A 17400-nucleotide genomic window follows, 5' to 3' on the forward strand; every position below is an offset into this window, starting at 1 on the left:
TATACTGTCCATCCTCATTTAACTATCCCACAAGATCTCTTAATGAAGTTAAGCCCCAAGTTCACTCCAATAATTCTGTGGCAAGAGTTTGTGCAATGTAACAATTCATCACTTGTCAGGAAGGCACTTTTAGTTTATACATTTAATAAGGGCATCCTCTAGCTTGGTTAATTAGAAGTGAACAGTTTGCATATTTACTAAATGCAGAGTGTCATTGCCACCACGGCCTATTGCCTACATGAATTATTTCTCTATCTGCAATAAACAGCTGGGTAATTATTACTGCCATAATCAGATAAATTCCCTCTGTAAGGCTTTTCTTACATGGCAATTCTTTGAACTCATCCAAAGCTGAACAAAATTTATGAACTCCAGCAGCGAGGCCACTTTTTCATACTAGGGTGTCCCTGTTCCCTGTTTCAAGGACATAAGTGGAGCACCATAGATATTGTGTAACTAAGGAGAATAAATATGATTACCTAAAGATAATGTTTCAATAAACCACATTTTAAAAATATAATGTTCCGATCTCAGCCAACTAAATGATAGCAGTTTGGCTTTATCGAATTGTATCTAGGTGACAGACTCTTTTCGTAAGGGCTAGCCTAAGACATAAAGAAAATAACATTTTAGTTTTCAAGGACCAAATTAGTCTGTAATGTTAACTGTCTGCATGACTTTCTTTCTGTAGAATCACTTTATATATGAAGAGACAATAATTATAGCAATTAATTTAGTAGAATTTAGATAATAACATACTAGAGTGTCTAACTTAAAGTACAGCGTGTAATCTTTCTTTTAAAAACAGTCTATTATTTATCCATCATTAGTAATTAATGACATAATCCATATAATCACTTTAAAATAGGGAATGATATCAACTATTTGATCACAGACTTTTTACGTTATTTTTATTTTTACCAAGAATGCACTACCTTTAACAATTTGCTATTTCAAAACATTTTTAAAGCCAAGTATATAAAAAGGAAAAAACCCTTCATTCCTGAGATAGAAATAATAAAAGGAAAAAGCTTATTACATCGGGTATAATTTTGTTATATATGTATCTGTATATATATATTTAATGTTTTTCAAATTTAACTCTTTATACAATGAATTTCAAGAAGTTTACAAAAGACATTTATGAGTAAAAGAAACAAGGATCATGGTAAAGGAAAATATAGAATGATAACTCTGATGGTGTGATTGATCAGGGGATGTGATTAGTTAAGCATGTCCCATTGTCAAAATGGAGGAAACATTACTGCATATGCAAGAAACAGCTTTTCTAGAAATTTCTAGAAATTTCACATATGAATCCTCAATAGGAGACACAGTAATGTAGTGAACAATGACTTCTGTAACTTTTTTTTTTTTTTAAACAGAAAAAAGCTCTCTGAATGTCAAGTCTCTCTTTTCTGTGGTGATATTTGGGGGGAAAAAGGAGCCAGAACATAGCAATAAACTGTTACTCATTTGAAAGCAAGGGACTAAAATATGTTGGTTTGTGGACTTAGCCTCGTGGTTGTCCAACCTGGAGGAACGGATGGATGAGAAGTTCTTATCTCTCACTTATCCTGGCTGATCCTCTGATAGGAGGTGGATGGAAGAGAGTGTTTTTTTGTGGTTTTTTTTCCCTGTTTAATTCTGCGTTAAGGATTGGTAATGCTGTTTTTAATATTGCTGATTGAGAGTAAATTTATATATTGGAAATCAGATTTGGGTACCTGATATCTTAATAATACACATTTACAGTCATGCTTGAAGTTATGTTTTAAGTTCCTGTGAAAGTGTACTGAGAAGAAGTAACTAGTGCTAAAAAATTATTTAAAGTACCATCCAACTGGCTATTTGCCCTTCACCTTATTTGACCTCTTTGAAGCACATGACAGTGTTGATTACTTTCTTCTCTACTCTCTCTTGTAACTTAGATTCTCTGAAGGCACTCTCTCCTGGCTTCCTTTCTACTTTTCTGCTTGTTTCCTCTCCATTTCTTTTGTGTACTCGCCTTTATTTGCCTGATCTTGAATATTAGTATTCTCTCTCTGATGCACTTGCCTTTTCATTCTTTATCCTACGGCCAGTCTCCTCCACTTCAGTGACTTCTGTTACCACTTATGTTTTGATGATTTATAAATCTGAATGTTCTCCAGCCAAGAATGTTCTGATAATTATAAACATTTATTCAAATGCCTCCTAACACTGCCACTTGGACATCCACAGACACCTCAAATTAAGCATCTTTATATGTGAACTAATAATTTTTTCCCCAAATCTCTTCTTCTTATGGTGAATTGGACAATTTTTCATTTCAGTGCCCAAGCCAGAAACATGGGATTCATACTAAAGATGCTTTTCTCCATTCTGTTGACGACCAAGCTCTATCACTTCTTTTCCTAGCCCTCTGTTCTCATTCCTCATCAAGCTGTCCTACCTTCTGCTGCCTGAATGACTCTAAAATACAGATCCGATTAATGTAATCTGTTGTATTTCCTTCCTTTTAAGGTTTCCCTAGTAAAAGGTGACTTAGAGGTCCTAGAAATATGTAAACTATAAACACGAGGATTATATTTGAGAGCAGCTTCTTGGCATAAGAATTAAGCAAACCCAAAGTAAATGCATTATATTCTTAAATAGTTATAATACTTAAAAGCTTGGATCATTGAGAAAAAATTGTTAACATGTATCTTAGTTAAAATATTATTGTAGAATGGGAATTCCTAAAGAGTGTGTGTATGTATAAAAAGCATCACTTTTTAAAAAATACTTTTTTCGTTCCCCCTTTGTAATGCCTTTAAGCTTTTTCCATCTTGTTTCCCTTCTAATCTGTCTATTTCCTCTCTCAGGAGTGACATTGAAGAGAAATGAGAGAAAATCACCCCAGTTTCTATCTCTCTCTGTTCTTTCTACTACTATTTTGTAGTCTTTTCTTATCCTGGCTAAGAATACCTAGGATAAGATTCTGTTTAGCATTCATATGAAAGAGATATCTAAGATCAATTAGAAAATAATTGGTCAATAAATAGTTTTCCCAAACTCATTTATTGAAGTTACATGTGATAGACTGCTTTAAAATAGTTGCCATCATCCTACGGTAGGTCAGTGCTTTATGATAGCATCAGGATTAGTTTAGAGAGGTCCCTGATCTGTGTGGAGTGGATTGCATGAAAAAGCAACCACAATTATTTTTGCTTTAAAGCGAAGTTAACACATTTTAAATAAGAGACGATGTGTGATTTTGGAGTAAACGCAAAGTAAATAAGATCTTACAATTCTTTTCATTTCAAATGGGAACTTTAGCTACTCAACTCTGAACTCCACCCAAAACAAAACTTGAGTAGCTTGATCCTCATTCGCCACAGCTGAATGAATTACTGTGAAGACACACTCTCAAGGGAGAGAGAATGTGATGTGCCTTGATCTACCTTTTTGCAAGAAAGCCCCCACGCTGTGTCTCAGAATCACCGTCTGTAAAGTCATTTCATTTCACAAAGAAGAACAGGAACCTTGTTAATGATACCTGCCCCTTACCAACCTCAGGGGGATGTTGTGAGGATGAACTAATGTCTGTGAAACATTTGGAGCTCCTGAAAATGATGCACTAAGTCAATATATTTTATTATTATGCCTATTATTGTACTTAGCTCAATGTTACTCTCAATTATTGGACATCATATATATTACATAAAATTTTACTTCCTTTTATAGAAGTTGTCCAGAATAGTAAAAAGAAAATAATTTTACAGTGATATACGTGCATATGTTTAGAAAGAATGCTATGCAAAAAATTCTTTTCAACTGAGTCTATTCAAAAGAGCCAGAAGAAGAAAAAAATTGATTTTCATGAATGATCTTTCAATGGAGTCTTATTGCTTTTTAAAATCATGAAAAGTACGCAAATGAAATAATGGAGCAATTGGATGCTCCCTTTTTACTATCAGAGTGAAGTCACGGTACTGTAATTTTATGACATTGACCATTATCTTCTTTTTTCACTTTTTTCATTCTCAAAATATCTAGTCTATAGCGTACAAATTTGCTAGCATTACCCTTCGAGAGACTATTCACCCTTGGTCAGGAAGCCTTTCTTCTGCTCTAAAGTGCATTGCCCCCCACTTGCTGTTGATAGATCAAGTCTACCAAAGAAAGCTGGAGTTTTTTGTGAATAATCCATCCTGGTTTCATTACCACTCGCCTCCATCCCAGATTGCTCGCTTTAGTGAAAGCCTGTTCATTGTTCTGTTCCCAACTCCAGTGCCTTTTCTGACCCCTCTAATCAGAGTGGAGCTCTCTGAACTTAAGCACTGTTTATGTGTTTCTTCATAGACTTGCTCTGTCTATAAGCTAGTTAGTTATCAGATGTTTTATTTGCAAGCTACTTGAAGGCAGGGACTGGACTTTACACAACTTTATTTCTTTTAATATTTTAAACATACTTATGACTGCCTGAGTGAATAAACAAATGTGTGTTAATTTTCTTCATGATATTAACTGTAAAATTAGCTTAGACAGTTTGAAGGGAAATTGATCTATACTACAAACAAAGGATTTTCAAGAATTACTGAAAAGTGTTTTATGAGAGCCCTTTTCTAAATGTTTTCAAAATGTGAAAGTCTTAACTCCAGATTGCAGAGTAAGGTGTGTTGTTCAGGAGCAGCCTGAGTGCTTGAGTATCAAGGGCTATGTACTACAGACTGCTTACTTTAAAACCGTATTTTCCCTTTTGAAAGCGCTGCCCTAATGAAATTTACAACACCTGTCCAACAATTCCAGGGTCTAGGCAACCAGGTAGATAAAATGTGTGGTTTAAATGATTTGACTGACTTAACATGACGCTTTTGTTTCAAATGCAAATATTTTGAGTATCTTAATGACTTCCAGATCATCTGTTCTAAGGTTTTATCAGTCTCAAAATATTTTTGGATGTCATGTACCAACTCCAAGCATGTAATTGCTTTATTTGTGGTTAGTAATTTTACTTATATTTTAGACTTAGCCTTCCGTTTTTCCTTTTATTATCTTCTTATTTGGTTACATAAATATGGACAGATTGAGAGTAGACAATTGTTAGAGATACAACATAAGTCCATTCAATAAATTTAACTAAAATACTTCTGTGTCATAACATACCCCAGCAGAAACTCATGCTGTTCAGCTATTTTTATTTTGAAGGCTTCTTACAACAGAAGATATGACTGACTTTGCCATCCAACAGAGTGAGGACTCTAGAGAATTGTTTAAATCCATTTTCTTAGAACTATATATTTTTCTTAAGGATGGTACAGATGATAGCTTTTTGTTTTTATTTGAGAAATTATGGAATTTGGGGCATCTGTGCTTTTAAAACAATCTCCATATAATTTTTAAATTTCTCTGTCAAAATTTTGATTTCTATGGAAGTATTGGGATGTACATATCCTGTCTCCTTTGTAGTACTTCATAGTGCTTTAGCTAATATGGTGATATTCATAATTAGATCATTAACTGAATATAATTGCATCGCTTCATGATGTCATACTAGTGAGTAGAATCGAATCACCTTACTTCCTCAACAGAGCTGACAATCTCATTGCTGTTAACTAGTGCTTCTCAAACTTTAGCAGGCAGGAGATTGACTCAGGGTCCCATCCCCCAGAATTTCTGATTGAGTCGGTCTGGGCCAGAGCCTGAGAATGTGCGTTTCTAGCAGTTCCCCAGTGAAGCTGATGCTGCTGTTCAGGGACCACACTCTGAGAACCACTGCCCTTGGCAAAGAGCCAGAGTCTGGGTTCTACGTCCCCTTCCCAAGGGAGGCTTTCTCAACGTGGCTTCTTCCCTCTTCTAGTTAAACCACCAGAAGTGATGAAATGCACTACTAGTCGGCTGAGAAATAGTTAAAAAGGAGGCTCGCGCCTAGTTTATGCCAGATGTTAGGCCAAATATTTTGAGAGGGGCACACCTTAACCTTGACCTTCAGGACCTTAGCACATAGTAGGAGTGCTGAAGTGGTGCATGTTTACAGGTATAATTTGTTATAGAAAGTAGGAGACATATAAAAGAGGAGTAAAGGATTGTTAGAGTAGGAACAGCTAGAGAGTAATTCTTTTTAAAGGGATCTAGAAGCCTTTTTAGAGGAGAGGGTAGAGATTTCTGGTCTTTATTGTTGTTACTTACTGTCGTTCTGCTGCACTAGAAGATAAAAATTATACACAATTTTTTTAGTACTATATTTTGAAATGAATAAGAAAATCAAACACAATGGCAAAATATATAGCTCCCTTCTGAATGGCATAGGTGGCCATCTTAATAATTTTTATTATGGTAAATAAAGTATTATGTGAGTCTGCTGAACGAATACTGAACTGTGAATAATTTAGTCAGTAATATATATAGAAGAGAATAATTCCCAAATTGTAATTATGAATTTGGATGTTTTTTATCTTATAAGTATTATTTGTTTCTGAAAATAATTTTGAGTGGAGTGCTCTATTTTCTTCAAGAAATAGTTTTTGAAGGTACATTATTTTTCTTCTTTGGCTCAGACCTTGGACAAAAATCAAGAAACAATTTAAAAGGATGAGTCATTGTGATGAGAGAAAGAAAATGTGCAATGCAAGAAAACATGAATTATTGCATGATAGCAAGTAATCATTAGCTTTCATCTGGGCTCAGAACTGAGCAGAATCATGTACTTGTTTTTGTAGTCACTTCTCTCAGGTTCCTGTCATCATTCAGATACGCAAACTTCCATATTTATATGGAGACAATAGAGTGAATTCTTTACGACAGTAATCATATCCAATGTAATGGTCCTACTGTCCAGGACTATCTTTGTAAAATCTATTTATTTATTCATTTAAATAAACATGGATAAAACAGACATAGTCTTTATAGAGTTTGCAATCTAGTGGGTGAGACATACATTAAATAAGCAAATACAGCCATAGAGGCATAATTATAAATGTTAAGGTCGATAGAGGAAAAAACAGAATTATGGTATGATGAGTGAGAATAACAGTGGGAGAAAATTCAGCTTGCTGTGAAGGGAGTTCAAGGCAGAAAATACAGTGTAAGTGAAGGTCCTGTGGTAAACCATTTCTAGAAACGGAAATAGGGTCATTGGGTAAATTGTTTGCTAGGAAATAAATAAAGCCATGCTGACCAAAGCACAGTAGTCACAGGAGGAGTGGTATGAAGTGAGATGGAGAGATAAACAGGGCCCATCCTGAAAGGCCTGTGGGTTTTTATTGCTTGTTAGTTGCCTTGTGCTAATTAGCTTTTAAGGATCTTGTCAGTTTCTGTCTCTTTTTATACCTTATGATGTTCATTAGCATTCTTTATATACTCAAAAATAGCAAGTGGAAAACATGTGTTAAGAAGAGATGACATGTGTGGCTACAAATGCAAAAGTTTGTCCATTCCAAGGTCACGTGTAGCTCCCCAGTTATAATGTTATGATCTGATGATGAAGAAGAGTAGTGATAGTTCATTTAAACTTTTCCAAAACAAAGCAGCTTTTCCCTTTTGCGGACTTTGGGAAAATAATATGGATACTACAATATTCAAAGTTACAGAAAAAAAAAGGTCTATCGATATCTAAATAAAATATTGGATTGGGCAAAACGTATGGTATGAGTATAGTATTGTGCTTAAAGGCATGGATTTTTGGTGTCAGACCTAGATTCAAATTCTAACTCTGCCACTTTCTAGTTTGAGAGTTTGGGCAGAGATCTCACCTCTGTGAAATGGGTGTGGGTAATATCTGCCTCACAAGACTGTGAAAGGATTAAATGAGGTATTGTAGATGTCTTAGCCAGGAAGCTCTTGGAAACAAAATGTAAGTGACGGATTAAACTGCCAATCCTTTATTTGGGTGGTTCTAGCTCAGGACAACGAGGGTGAGGGAGAAAGGGGAGCGAAGTGTCAGAGATGGAAACAGACTCTGAGACAGTGATTTGGTTCGTAAGTGTTATTGGGGAGCATTTGGGGAATAACGTCTCTAAGGGAGTGGAAGAGGAAAGCAGAGGGAGGAGATGAGCTGCATCGGAAGTCTCAGCCAATCTCAGGAAGCTCTGGGACTTGGATGAGCCTTGAGAGTAGTGCTAGATTGACACAGAGACTCTGGGCCTGTGCATTCCTTCAGTCACCAGTCATTGGATGCAGACTGGGGGAGAGGGTGACAAAACCTGGGGTGGGGCAGCTGATTTTCTCCAGTGGGATGTAGCTTGAGCTGTCAGCCACCAACAGTCAGGGCAGCTGTATTGGGTGCTTTGGTCCTATAGGGAGGATGTGATAGGACGACCTCCTGCAGCCCTGGACCACTGCTTCACATCACGTTCCAGAGTGACTCAACCTAGTGGAGCAGGTGTGCATTCTTCTGTTAGCCACATAGGTTTTCTCCCAATCTGCAAGGAGACCTCTCAAAGCAGTATGTGAAAGACAGCAAAAAAGGATAATTCATTTGCATGAATCTCTTCTGTCTTCTGTTTCCCACTGGTCAAGGTTTACCCCATGCTTCCTGACTCTTAGGAAGCCAGATTCCTTGCTCTGCCTTGTGGGAAATCTCATCCGTAAAGTGCACACTAGTGTGGAGAGAGAAAGGAGAAGATCATTGACGGGATTTAAGAAAGCATAAAAGATTCCTATTCAGTTATGTAGATAAAGCAAGTAACCTAGTACGCAGCTCACAGGAAACATCCTCTAATGCAGCACCTTACTATGTGCCAGCCACTACTCTGAGCACTTTACATAGATTAATCTGTTCGATCCTCAAAATAGCTTGATGAAGAAGATACAAATACTGTTAATGTATTTGCATTTTACACATGAGGATATTGAGGCTCAAAGATTAAACAGCTAGTAAGTAGCCCAGCAGAGATTTTATAACCAGGTGTAATTTCAGAGTCTATGTTGTTTAACTGCTCTCCTATATTGCCTCCAAGTGGCTATTATTATTTTTATTATTGTTATCACGATTAGAATATGTAAATATTTTATTATCATTATAGATATCATTAGCAAAATATATTCAAATATGTAAAGCTTTACATAGTTTCAGTAATTTTTGCCTTTATTTTAAAACTAATATCACAAAATGTTTTGTATATATAAAAACTGGTACAGAAAGTCTGGGGACTTATCCAGGTTTCTCTAACTATATAATAGGAAATAGGATCATAAGATAAAAGAAAATATGCACGGTTCCTTCAATAAAAGTAGCTTCTGCGTAGTATTTCTTGTATCAGGATGACTATAGGCAGGTCTGTGGTTAGAGAATCTGCAAATCTAGGGATTCTAATTCCATTTCTGCCATTAACTGATTTGTTATTCAGAATGGGTCATTTCATCTCTTTATGTGTTTTCATTTTTGTAAAATAGGGTAATTAGTTATACCTATGCCATATATATCACAGGATTTTTTTTGAAGATAGAAATAAGTCAATACACCTGAAATTTAAAAAAAATATTCATAACAACCTGAAACTATTTGGAGAAATCTTTAATTGTTTATAAAGCATTTTAAAAATAGCTGGATTAAAAAATAGGTAACTTTTATATTTTTGCAGGGAACCCTAGTTACAATGGTTTCCAGCTTTTAATCTTTAATGGGATCATAATTTTTTACTGCATCCTTTACACTGAGCCATATCTTCATCTAGATTGCTATAACAAAAACCTGTATATCAAGGATAAATAATTTATTCAGCTCTTCCTACTTGGTTATTTAACAAAGAATATTTAACATAAATATAATTGTGGTATTCAATACAACTGTACACTCTCAAGTAGGGCAATAAATCAGCTAGGAACTTTAGATTGATTTTTTTTCAATAATTGTATGAATTGACTAAATTAATTATTTTTGTGGTTTGAGATTACCCCAGATTAGTTTTTCTAGGGTTTTGTCAAATTTCTTGGATTTATTTGTAGGGCTTCCCAGTTCCTTCTAGATTTACTCTGTGTTTTCTTTATATACTGGAAACTGACATTCTTTTACATCTCTCTCAGTTTTAACTCTCCTTGTCAAGCTCCCCAAGTACACATTGTTTTAATTTTATATTTCCATATCCTGAAGATGGACGGTTTTTACTACTTCAAGTAATTTCCACCCTCATTTTGTATCCAAGTCCTATTTACTTCTTTGTACCTTGCCTGTTCATGTATGTGTTCAATTTTATTGGGACTTTTTTCTTTCTTATGTAAGATCTCTTCATATTCATTAAATTATTTATAGAAGACAAACTTCTTTGTAGATGTGTTTTTTAATTTTTGTGATTACTCGGAAAATTACTGTCCTTATCTTCGGAGTAACATAAAATCGGATACATGCATATCTGAGTAATTATCCTTATAGTGGCAGTTCATTGGTTATTTTAAATTATCTTAAAGATTTATAAGAGGAATTATAGAAGAGATATTTATTTTTTACACAATATCAAAAGTAAAGGTGAAAATTAATGACATATTCACTTTTTTATGTAACATATGATTGTTACTTTTCCTGGTAAAAATTCTCATTTATTCATATGTAACTGCCTTGAAATTTGTACCTAAGGACAAAGAAAGGTCACCAATCCCTCTAACTCCTGGTTCTTTGTCAAAAATGGACACAGTTAATGAGGTTTGTTTGGTACAGAACAAATTCTCAGACACAGATAGAGATCCTTTCAATGGAAACAAATTTGTTTGGCTTTACCAGGTTACTTAGCGATTAATAATAGCCTTGAGATGCAGGTCAGAAAGGTCATTGTACCAGCCTGCCAGCACAATCTAAACATGCAGCCAGCCCAGCTCCGTGGGTGCAGAAGCCCCCAAAATACTATGCATAAAGTAAAACAGGCTATTTTCTGACTCCTTTTTTCATATTAATAAGCAATTTTCAAGAGAAGGGTGGCAAAATGAGGGCCATGCCACTCCAAGTAATTCATTTATTTTGCAATTTAATCTTATGTTGGAAAAAATAGCTCTGCTGCAATAGCAGAGCATGGTGATTTTTAAACGTCAGTGTGTTTCATAAGTAACCTTGTATGAAGTATTGTATTAGTAGCCTTTAACAGAAAATTGTGACAAAAATATTTCCAGTCATTGAAGTAGAAATGAGAATCTTTTTTTTTTTTTTAATTTTTGGAATTCTCCCCTTTACTGTCCCCTGCTATCTTTGAGGTATGTGCCCAGATGCTTTACTTAAAATTTTACTTATAGAACTAGACACTAAGTTACATATCTGTTTTTTAAAAGCATAAAGTACAATTTCAAAACATTATTTTAATATGAGTGGTTAAACTTGTTCTATGAAAATAAAGGATTTATTCTTCCATAATTTGATAATGTTCTATTTAGCAGGTATTTGTCAGAGTATATTTTAAGAGGTGATTTTTTGTTTAAATTTTTAAAATACATATACATAAATGAAAATTTCATTGTTTTAATGGAATTTATTACACTTAGAAAGTTGTGAACTTATGTACCCAATTTGCCTTTTATTCTAATTATTGATATAATTGAACAAAATGTCAGCCTTTCAAGTACAGGATAATATATGTAATCTTGTTGATATTATTTAAACTGTTTAACTGAAGTAAACTTAGAATGAATTAAGTATATGTGTAAAAACCCATCACACTTTTTAAATTAGCCTGTTAGTGTATAAAATAAACAATGAGAACTTGGTAAATACCAAATTTAAAGGAAATCAATAGCCCAGATGTTTTCTTAGGATATTTAACTAAGTCCAAGATAGCCAAAGAAAATGATAGCATAGTAATTAACTTACTTTGCATTTGATACAGTTCCTCAGCTATTGAACTGATTATAATAGGTAGATACTTGATTTTCAAAATTTCACCACTGAAAAATCACTTAAATGCTTTTTAAAGATTGCAAAGATTCCCCTAGAATGTGCCGGTAAGTTCGATTCCACCACTGATTTTGATGGATGTGGACAATGGTTACCCCTCAAAAACTTCCTTGATTCTCATCAGTGAAAGAATTAAAAGGTTAGCAGATTTTTCGTATCATGAATAACCGCAAACTGATTCCCTGCAGGGAGGCTATGGAGGAGTTTGCAGAGATGAAAGAAAGGGAAGAGAAGAAGGCCGACCTGGAAAGGGAGGAGAAGAAAAGAGATTACCAAGCCCGAAAGATGCATTACCTCCTCAGCACAAAGCAGGTTGGTCTGCCTGTCCCTGACAGCTCGCGGAAGCCACTTGGGCACCCAGCCTGACAGAGATAAACTAGCAGGCTGAATGGGACATGACTTGTTGAAAAGATATCACAAAGACACTACTTCGAGTTCAATTCCGTGCTGCTGTGTAGGTGCACGCAGGCACCCCGGCTGGTCTGACAGCAGCTTCATAGAGGCAGCCGGGCGAGGCTGGCAGAAAGGTCCAAGCCAACACTGCCATCCGCCACGAAGGGCATAACCTTCCTTTCCAAATCCAGCCTGAGTGGCTTATTGTTGTGTTGTGAATTGATCAAGAACTAAGAAGTTATTAAGCTGAGGTCACTTTCACGTTTTCTCTGTTAACTGAGCGAATGTTGAGATTAAAACCATTCTTGCATCCTTTCTATTCTATTAATCTAATAAATTCCGAGGCAAGTTTTCAGGTATAGCTTTTAAACATACTGCTTGAGCAGTTGCATCTTCGTATAGAAATATAAATGTGGGATTTGGAATACTTAGAAATTTCTTTTCTGTTACGTGGGAAGATTTTACTGCTTCAGATCTCGTCATGGTTGCTAAGAAAAAAAAAATATTGCGTGTCGAATATTCAGCTCACAAAGAAATACGGGTTAAAAAAAGCATGAATTTGGGGGATGAGATGTGTTTTGTTACTTGAGCTTGAGGCTGGAAACTAGAAATTTCTTGGTTTTTATTCTTTCTCCTAGACTTCAAGTCCAGTCTTAGAGTTCTAGCTGAGTCGCATATGCAGATGTCTTCCGACAGGGAGGGGCAAGTGAAGTCCCAGTGGGAGAGGGTGAGAGCTGGGGCTAAACGTCTTCCTTAGAGGCATACAAAGTTGAAACCATATTAAGTACTGGGCTGGCCATGTAAGTTTGGAAAACAGGCCTCCTGTACCTCTAGCTTCTATTTGGTAGTTGAAATGACAATAATGATGACTATCGTAATATTTACTTGGATTTGGGTAGCTGAATTGTCTTTATTTAACAGGCAAGGAAACTGAAGCTCAGATAATTATGTGACTGGTCATAGGCACAAAACTACTAGTAATAGCTCTGGTATTCAAACTGAGGTCTTTCAACTCTAAATATGCTTAGGTAATAATTTAAAGAGAGTTTTAAAAATAAAAGGTAAAAGTATTTTCACTTTTTATTATAAAATCCATAACAATGTAAATGTTTTAGTCGTTTGATTAGTGGGCTACATTTTAAAGATATAGAATTACAGATGAAGGATTCTTTTTAGCAACACATTTTTTTCAAACTTTAGTTACTGGTAATTTCAATTTTGATGAAACTAAGGGGGGCTATAAATATATCCTGTAATTCTTTAAACCTAGTAATAATTCTTGGGGACAGTTTTTTCTATGATAACTTTGAACTCTCTTTATACTTTGAAACTTAATCTGAGTTCTAATTGTGTGGTTTATACTTATGATTGGTAGTGTGATAGAGAAAGCAATCTTAAAAATGGTGAAATCAGATTTACCTGAAACCTCTGTTAATTCTGTTTTATCCAGGGTTAGTTATTGGGTGTATAGTGGAATAATTTAGAAAGACCATAAAAACTTGGATGTTTTACTAATAAAAATAATATAGTAGCACCTATCCACGGAGTGCTTAGCATGTGTCAGAGAGTATGATAGATATTTTATATACATTATTTTTTAAAGTATTTTGATTTCATTTCAGTTTTTCATTTAAGTGCCTGGTTTAATAAATTATTTCACAAACCTGACCATGTGACTTGGCTCATGGACCTTAACGAATTTTCAAGCAATATTAGCATTATGTTTTAGGTATGTTTGTATTAACAATACAAGCTGTCAATGCAGTATCTCATTTTTCTCCTGTTTATCCCATGTTGGCTGCTAGTAATATCAGTGTATATAAATTTTAGTTTAGTGATCACTTGTCCCCAGAACTTCCTGGCATCCAATAAAATGTTTCTTTTCTGAGGCGCTATGGTGCAGTAGAAAGAGTGTGGACATTTACATCAGTCAGAGCTAAGTTGGCATGCAAGCTCTCTCACTTAGGGGAAGGTATTAGGAGATTACCTAGAATTGTCTGAGCCTCTGTTTCACTCTGCACCTTGAGAGAAACTTGTGAGGACTAAGTGTAATGTATTTAAAATATTGCCAGGCCCTTAGAGAACATTCAGTAGATGATAACAATCATATTATTAGAATTTAACCTGTCAAGGATAAACTAAGATTCTACGCTTTCATGTTCGTCAATTTGTCTTAGCTGTCGGAAGCATTCATTTTCTCATTTCCTTTCTTTGCTTTTCTTTAGTTATTAAAGGAAATTAGTTAGAAATCTTCATAATGGTGTTGCCTACCCTACATTTCACACCTGGCTTCACAGACCTGAGGGCAATACAGGGGAAATGATGTTTTTAAATCACCTCCCTTGAAGAGGAATATTATTAAAATGTCAGGGGTTTTCATTTGAATCTTGCAAGTTGGTGTATTTTGTCACAGTGGTCTTTAATATTTGATCACAATTAACTAGAGATAAAAGGGACAGCCCTTTGAAACTATGGACACACTTTTGTTCCTGAGAGAGGCTTTCTTTTTCCATTCTTTCTTTTCTCCCTCCCTCCCTCCCGCCCTCCCTCCCTTCCTTCCGTCCTTCCTTCCTTCCTTCCTTCCTTCCTTTCTTTCTTTCATGATAAAATAGAATAGTGGCATCATCCTGGTCTCATCTGTTTACTTTGGTCAGGGGATTGCTTGTACTAACAGGATGGTACTGGAAATTTTAAATGTTTTGGTCCTTATATCCACCAGATTTGCTTTACTTAGCTTTAAATTAGTGCTTTTCATCATGAAATTAAAAAGTCAAATTTTAAAACTGATATTATAGGTACAATTACAAATCAACTTCACCTACACAAAAATATGCAACACTGATATTTACTAAATAGAGTGAATATAAATCTTAACTTTAAAATTCATCAGTTAATTACTCCAAATAACATATTTTTGAGTACCTACAATCTTTCTGCTACTGTGCTAGGACTAGAATCAGGTTATACAAATGTATATTATGCTCCTTAACCACAAGGAGCATTCCATCTAATTTCAGTCTAATGCCAGACAATTTTTTGGGGGGCTGGAAGGAAATTGCCAACTTTCTGTTACAGCTTATATAGACAGTCTCACTGAAATTAACTATCTATATTTATGATTTTGCTGATTCCATTTACTATTTTATTTTAATAAAAATCTTTAAATACTTTTCCAAACCTAAGCAAGAGTCAGAGAATGAAAGATACATATTTCATTTCGAGTATTGTTAATGATATTTTCAGAATGACTTGGCTATTGAGAAGAAATGAAGCTGCAGTTTTAAAAATATTCTTAAGTCATATGTTTATAGATTAATTGCATTGCTTGTTCTTAGAGTTTTGTTTTCAAATTATATTAAATACACATTTAAGTACAAAATAAATGCAAAATATGAATTTATTTATATTGAAAGACTTGTGTAAGTTTTAACTCTCAATTTGTGCAGATGTTTGAAAATTTACTGAAACAATTTTCAAACCTAAGTAATTTTTATAAGAAGTATATGAGGATGAGAAAAGTTTTCTTGAGCTGCTTAAACGGAATGATTCTAACAGCATTGTTAGACAGGAGAAAAACACTATTTTATTGGTGATCTCAATAATTTAGGAATGATGTTAATGTAGTTTCTAGAATACTAATTTTCATATTAAATTTTCATAGTTCTAATATAGCTTAATTTAGATGAGTTGAAATAAAACATTAATTCAGACAAATAAATGCATAAGAAAAGGTGAAGAATTTTGTAAGCTAAAATTGTGAATATGTGAATTCATATACAGATAATAAATGAAGTCATGTGTTTTTTAATGCATTAATTTTAGGATGATTATGCTGATATACTGGCATACTCATACTGACAGCATAGTTTTAAAGTCAGTTTTAAGCCTTTTTTTAGTATAAATCTAATGTACATCTTAAAATCTATTACTAATTTTTAGTGATAATAATTATCTCATTTTTATGCAAGCAAATGTATTAGCATTAATAGGAATTACACAAGTAAATAACTAATATTGCAATAAGTGAATTAATAGACCCCTCAGGGTTTTATTAATTAAAAAGTTCAAGTCATATTAAAGCACCTTTTGTATATGTTTATTTCAATCAGAAAGCTGAACATGGGAACTTATTTGCATGAATAATCAATCACCATTTACTAGTAGTAATAAGGTTAATTTGTTGCTACAGACATAATAGGATTAGTCAATTATATTTCCCAGAAAATACTATTTGTTATGCACCCCATCACCTGTAAAACAGGATTGGCTTAGCGCCCTTATTAAATGAACACATCAAAAAATCTCTGTCCCTGTAAAAGTTTTGTGAAAACAAAGCTAATTTTAGTTGATTTGAATAAGTAAAACGCAAACTCTGCTTTCATTCGTAAATTTAATTTATCTTTCTGCAAGCATTGATTATTTAATAGTTATTTATTTTGATTCAGTAACCAGTCAAACTAAATCTAACACATATAGGACATATTTCCTTTGAAGAAAATCTTATTTGCAGATTTGTTTTATTCCAGATAAACAGACTTTCATTCCCTCGTCCTTGTTCTTGGGTAGTAAATTATGTTGTCTGCTCCACCTACTGGTAGATACATGCAAAGGCCTATTGTTGGATTCATTAAAAGATACTGCCTCTGAAATGTTGCCAGAATTTTTAAGTATCCTCCTGGAGATCAGCAAAGTTGCAGATACAAATGTAAAACTCAAGATCTATTCAGAAAAATTAATATTTAGAAATATAGGTTATTATATAAAATTACACACATTAAGTTTCCTGATTAGTAAAAATGTTACCCTGTTTTTTAAAATTTTAATATGTCAATAAAAAGGATAAATAACTATAAGATATACTTATAACTCAGTATATTAAAACTATGTACATTTTATTTTAGTTATGGAATTTAATAATTTGTACATATTCAAATTAAAACTAAAATGAAAAATCATATAGTTAATTAAAATACATATTTTGTGGAAATATTTTTCATGTCATCTTTATATAATAGATTTTTAATGTTTTTCCTTTAGTGGGTAGTTAAAATTTTCTTATCAACTCTGAGATAACAACTTTCAGTTATTTATGATTCTTTAAAAAGGCTCCATACACTGATTAATATTGACAAAACTTTATTTTTAATTACTTTATTTTTTAGAGAAACAAA

General features: G+C 34.0%; 1 protein-coding gene across 3 annotated transcripts in view; it reads left to right on the forward strand.

Annotated features, from left to right (window-relative positions):
• SPATA17 (spermatogenesis associated 17) overlaps positions 1-17400 on the forward strand; it is a 193913-nt gene that overhangs the window by 70845 nt on the left and 105668 nt on the right. For all 3 annotated transcript variants that reach the window (XM_082427491.1, XM_082427492.1, XM_082427493.1), the window contains one exon: positions 12025-12148. In XM_082427491.1, the coding sequence (XP_082283617.1) occupies positions 12025-12148 (124 nt within the window). The remainder of the gene's footprint in view (positions 1-12024; positions 12149-17400) is intronic.

Source organism: Balaenoptera physalus, assembly GCF_965194825.1.
Source record: "Balaenoptera physalus genome assembly, chromosome: 1".
Classification (NCBI taxonomy): Eukaryota; Metazoa; Chordata; class Mammalia; order Artiodactyla; family Balaenopteridae; genus Balaenoptera; species Balaenoptera physalus.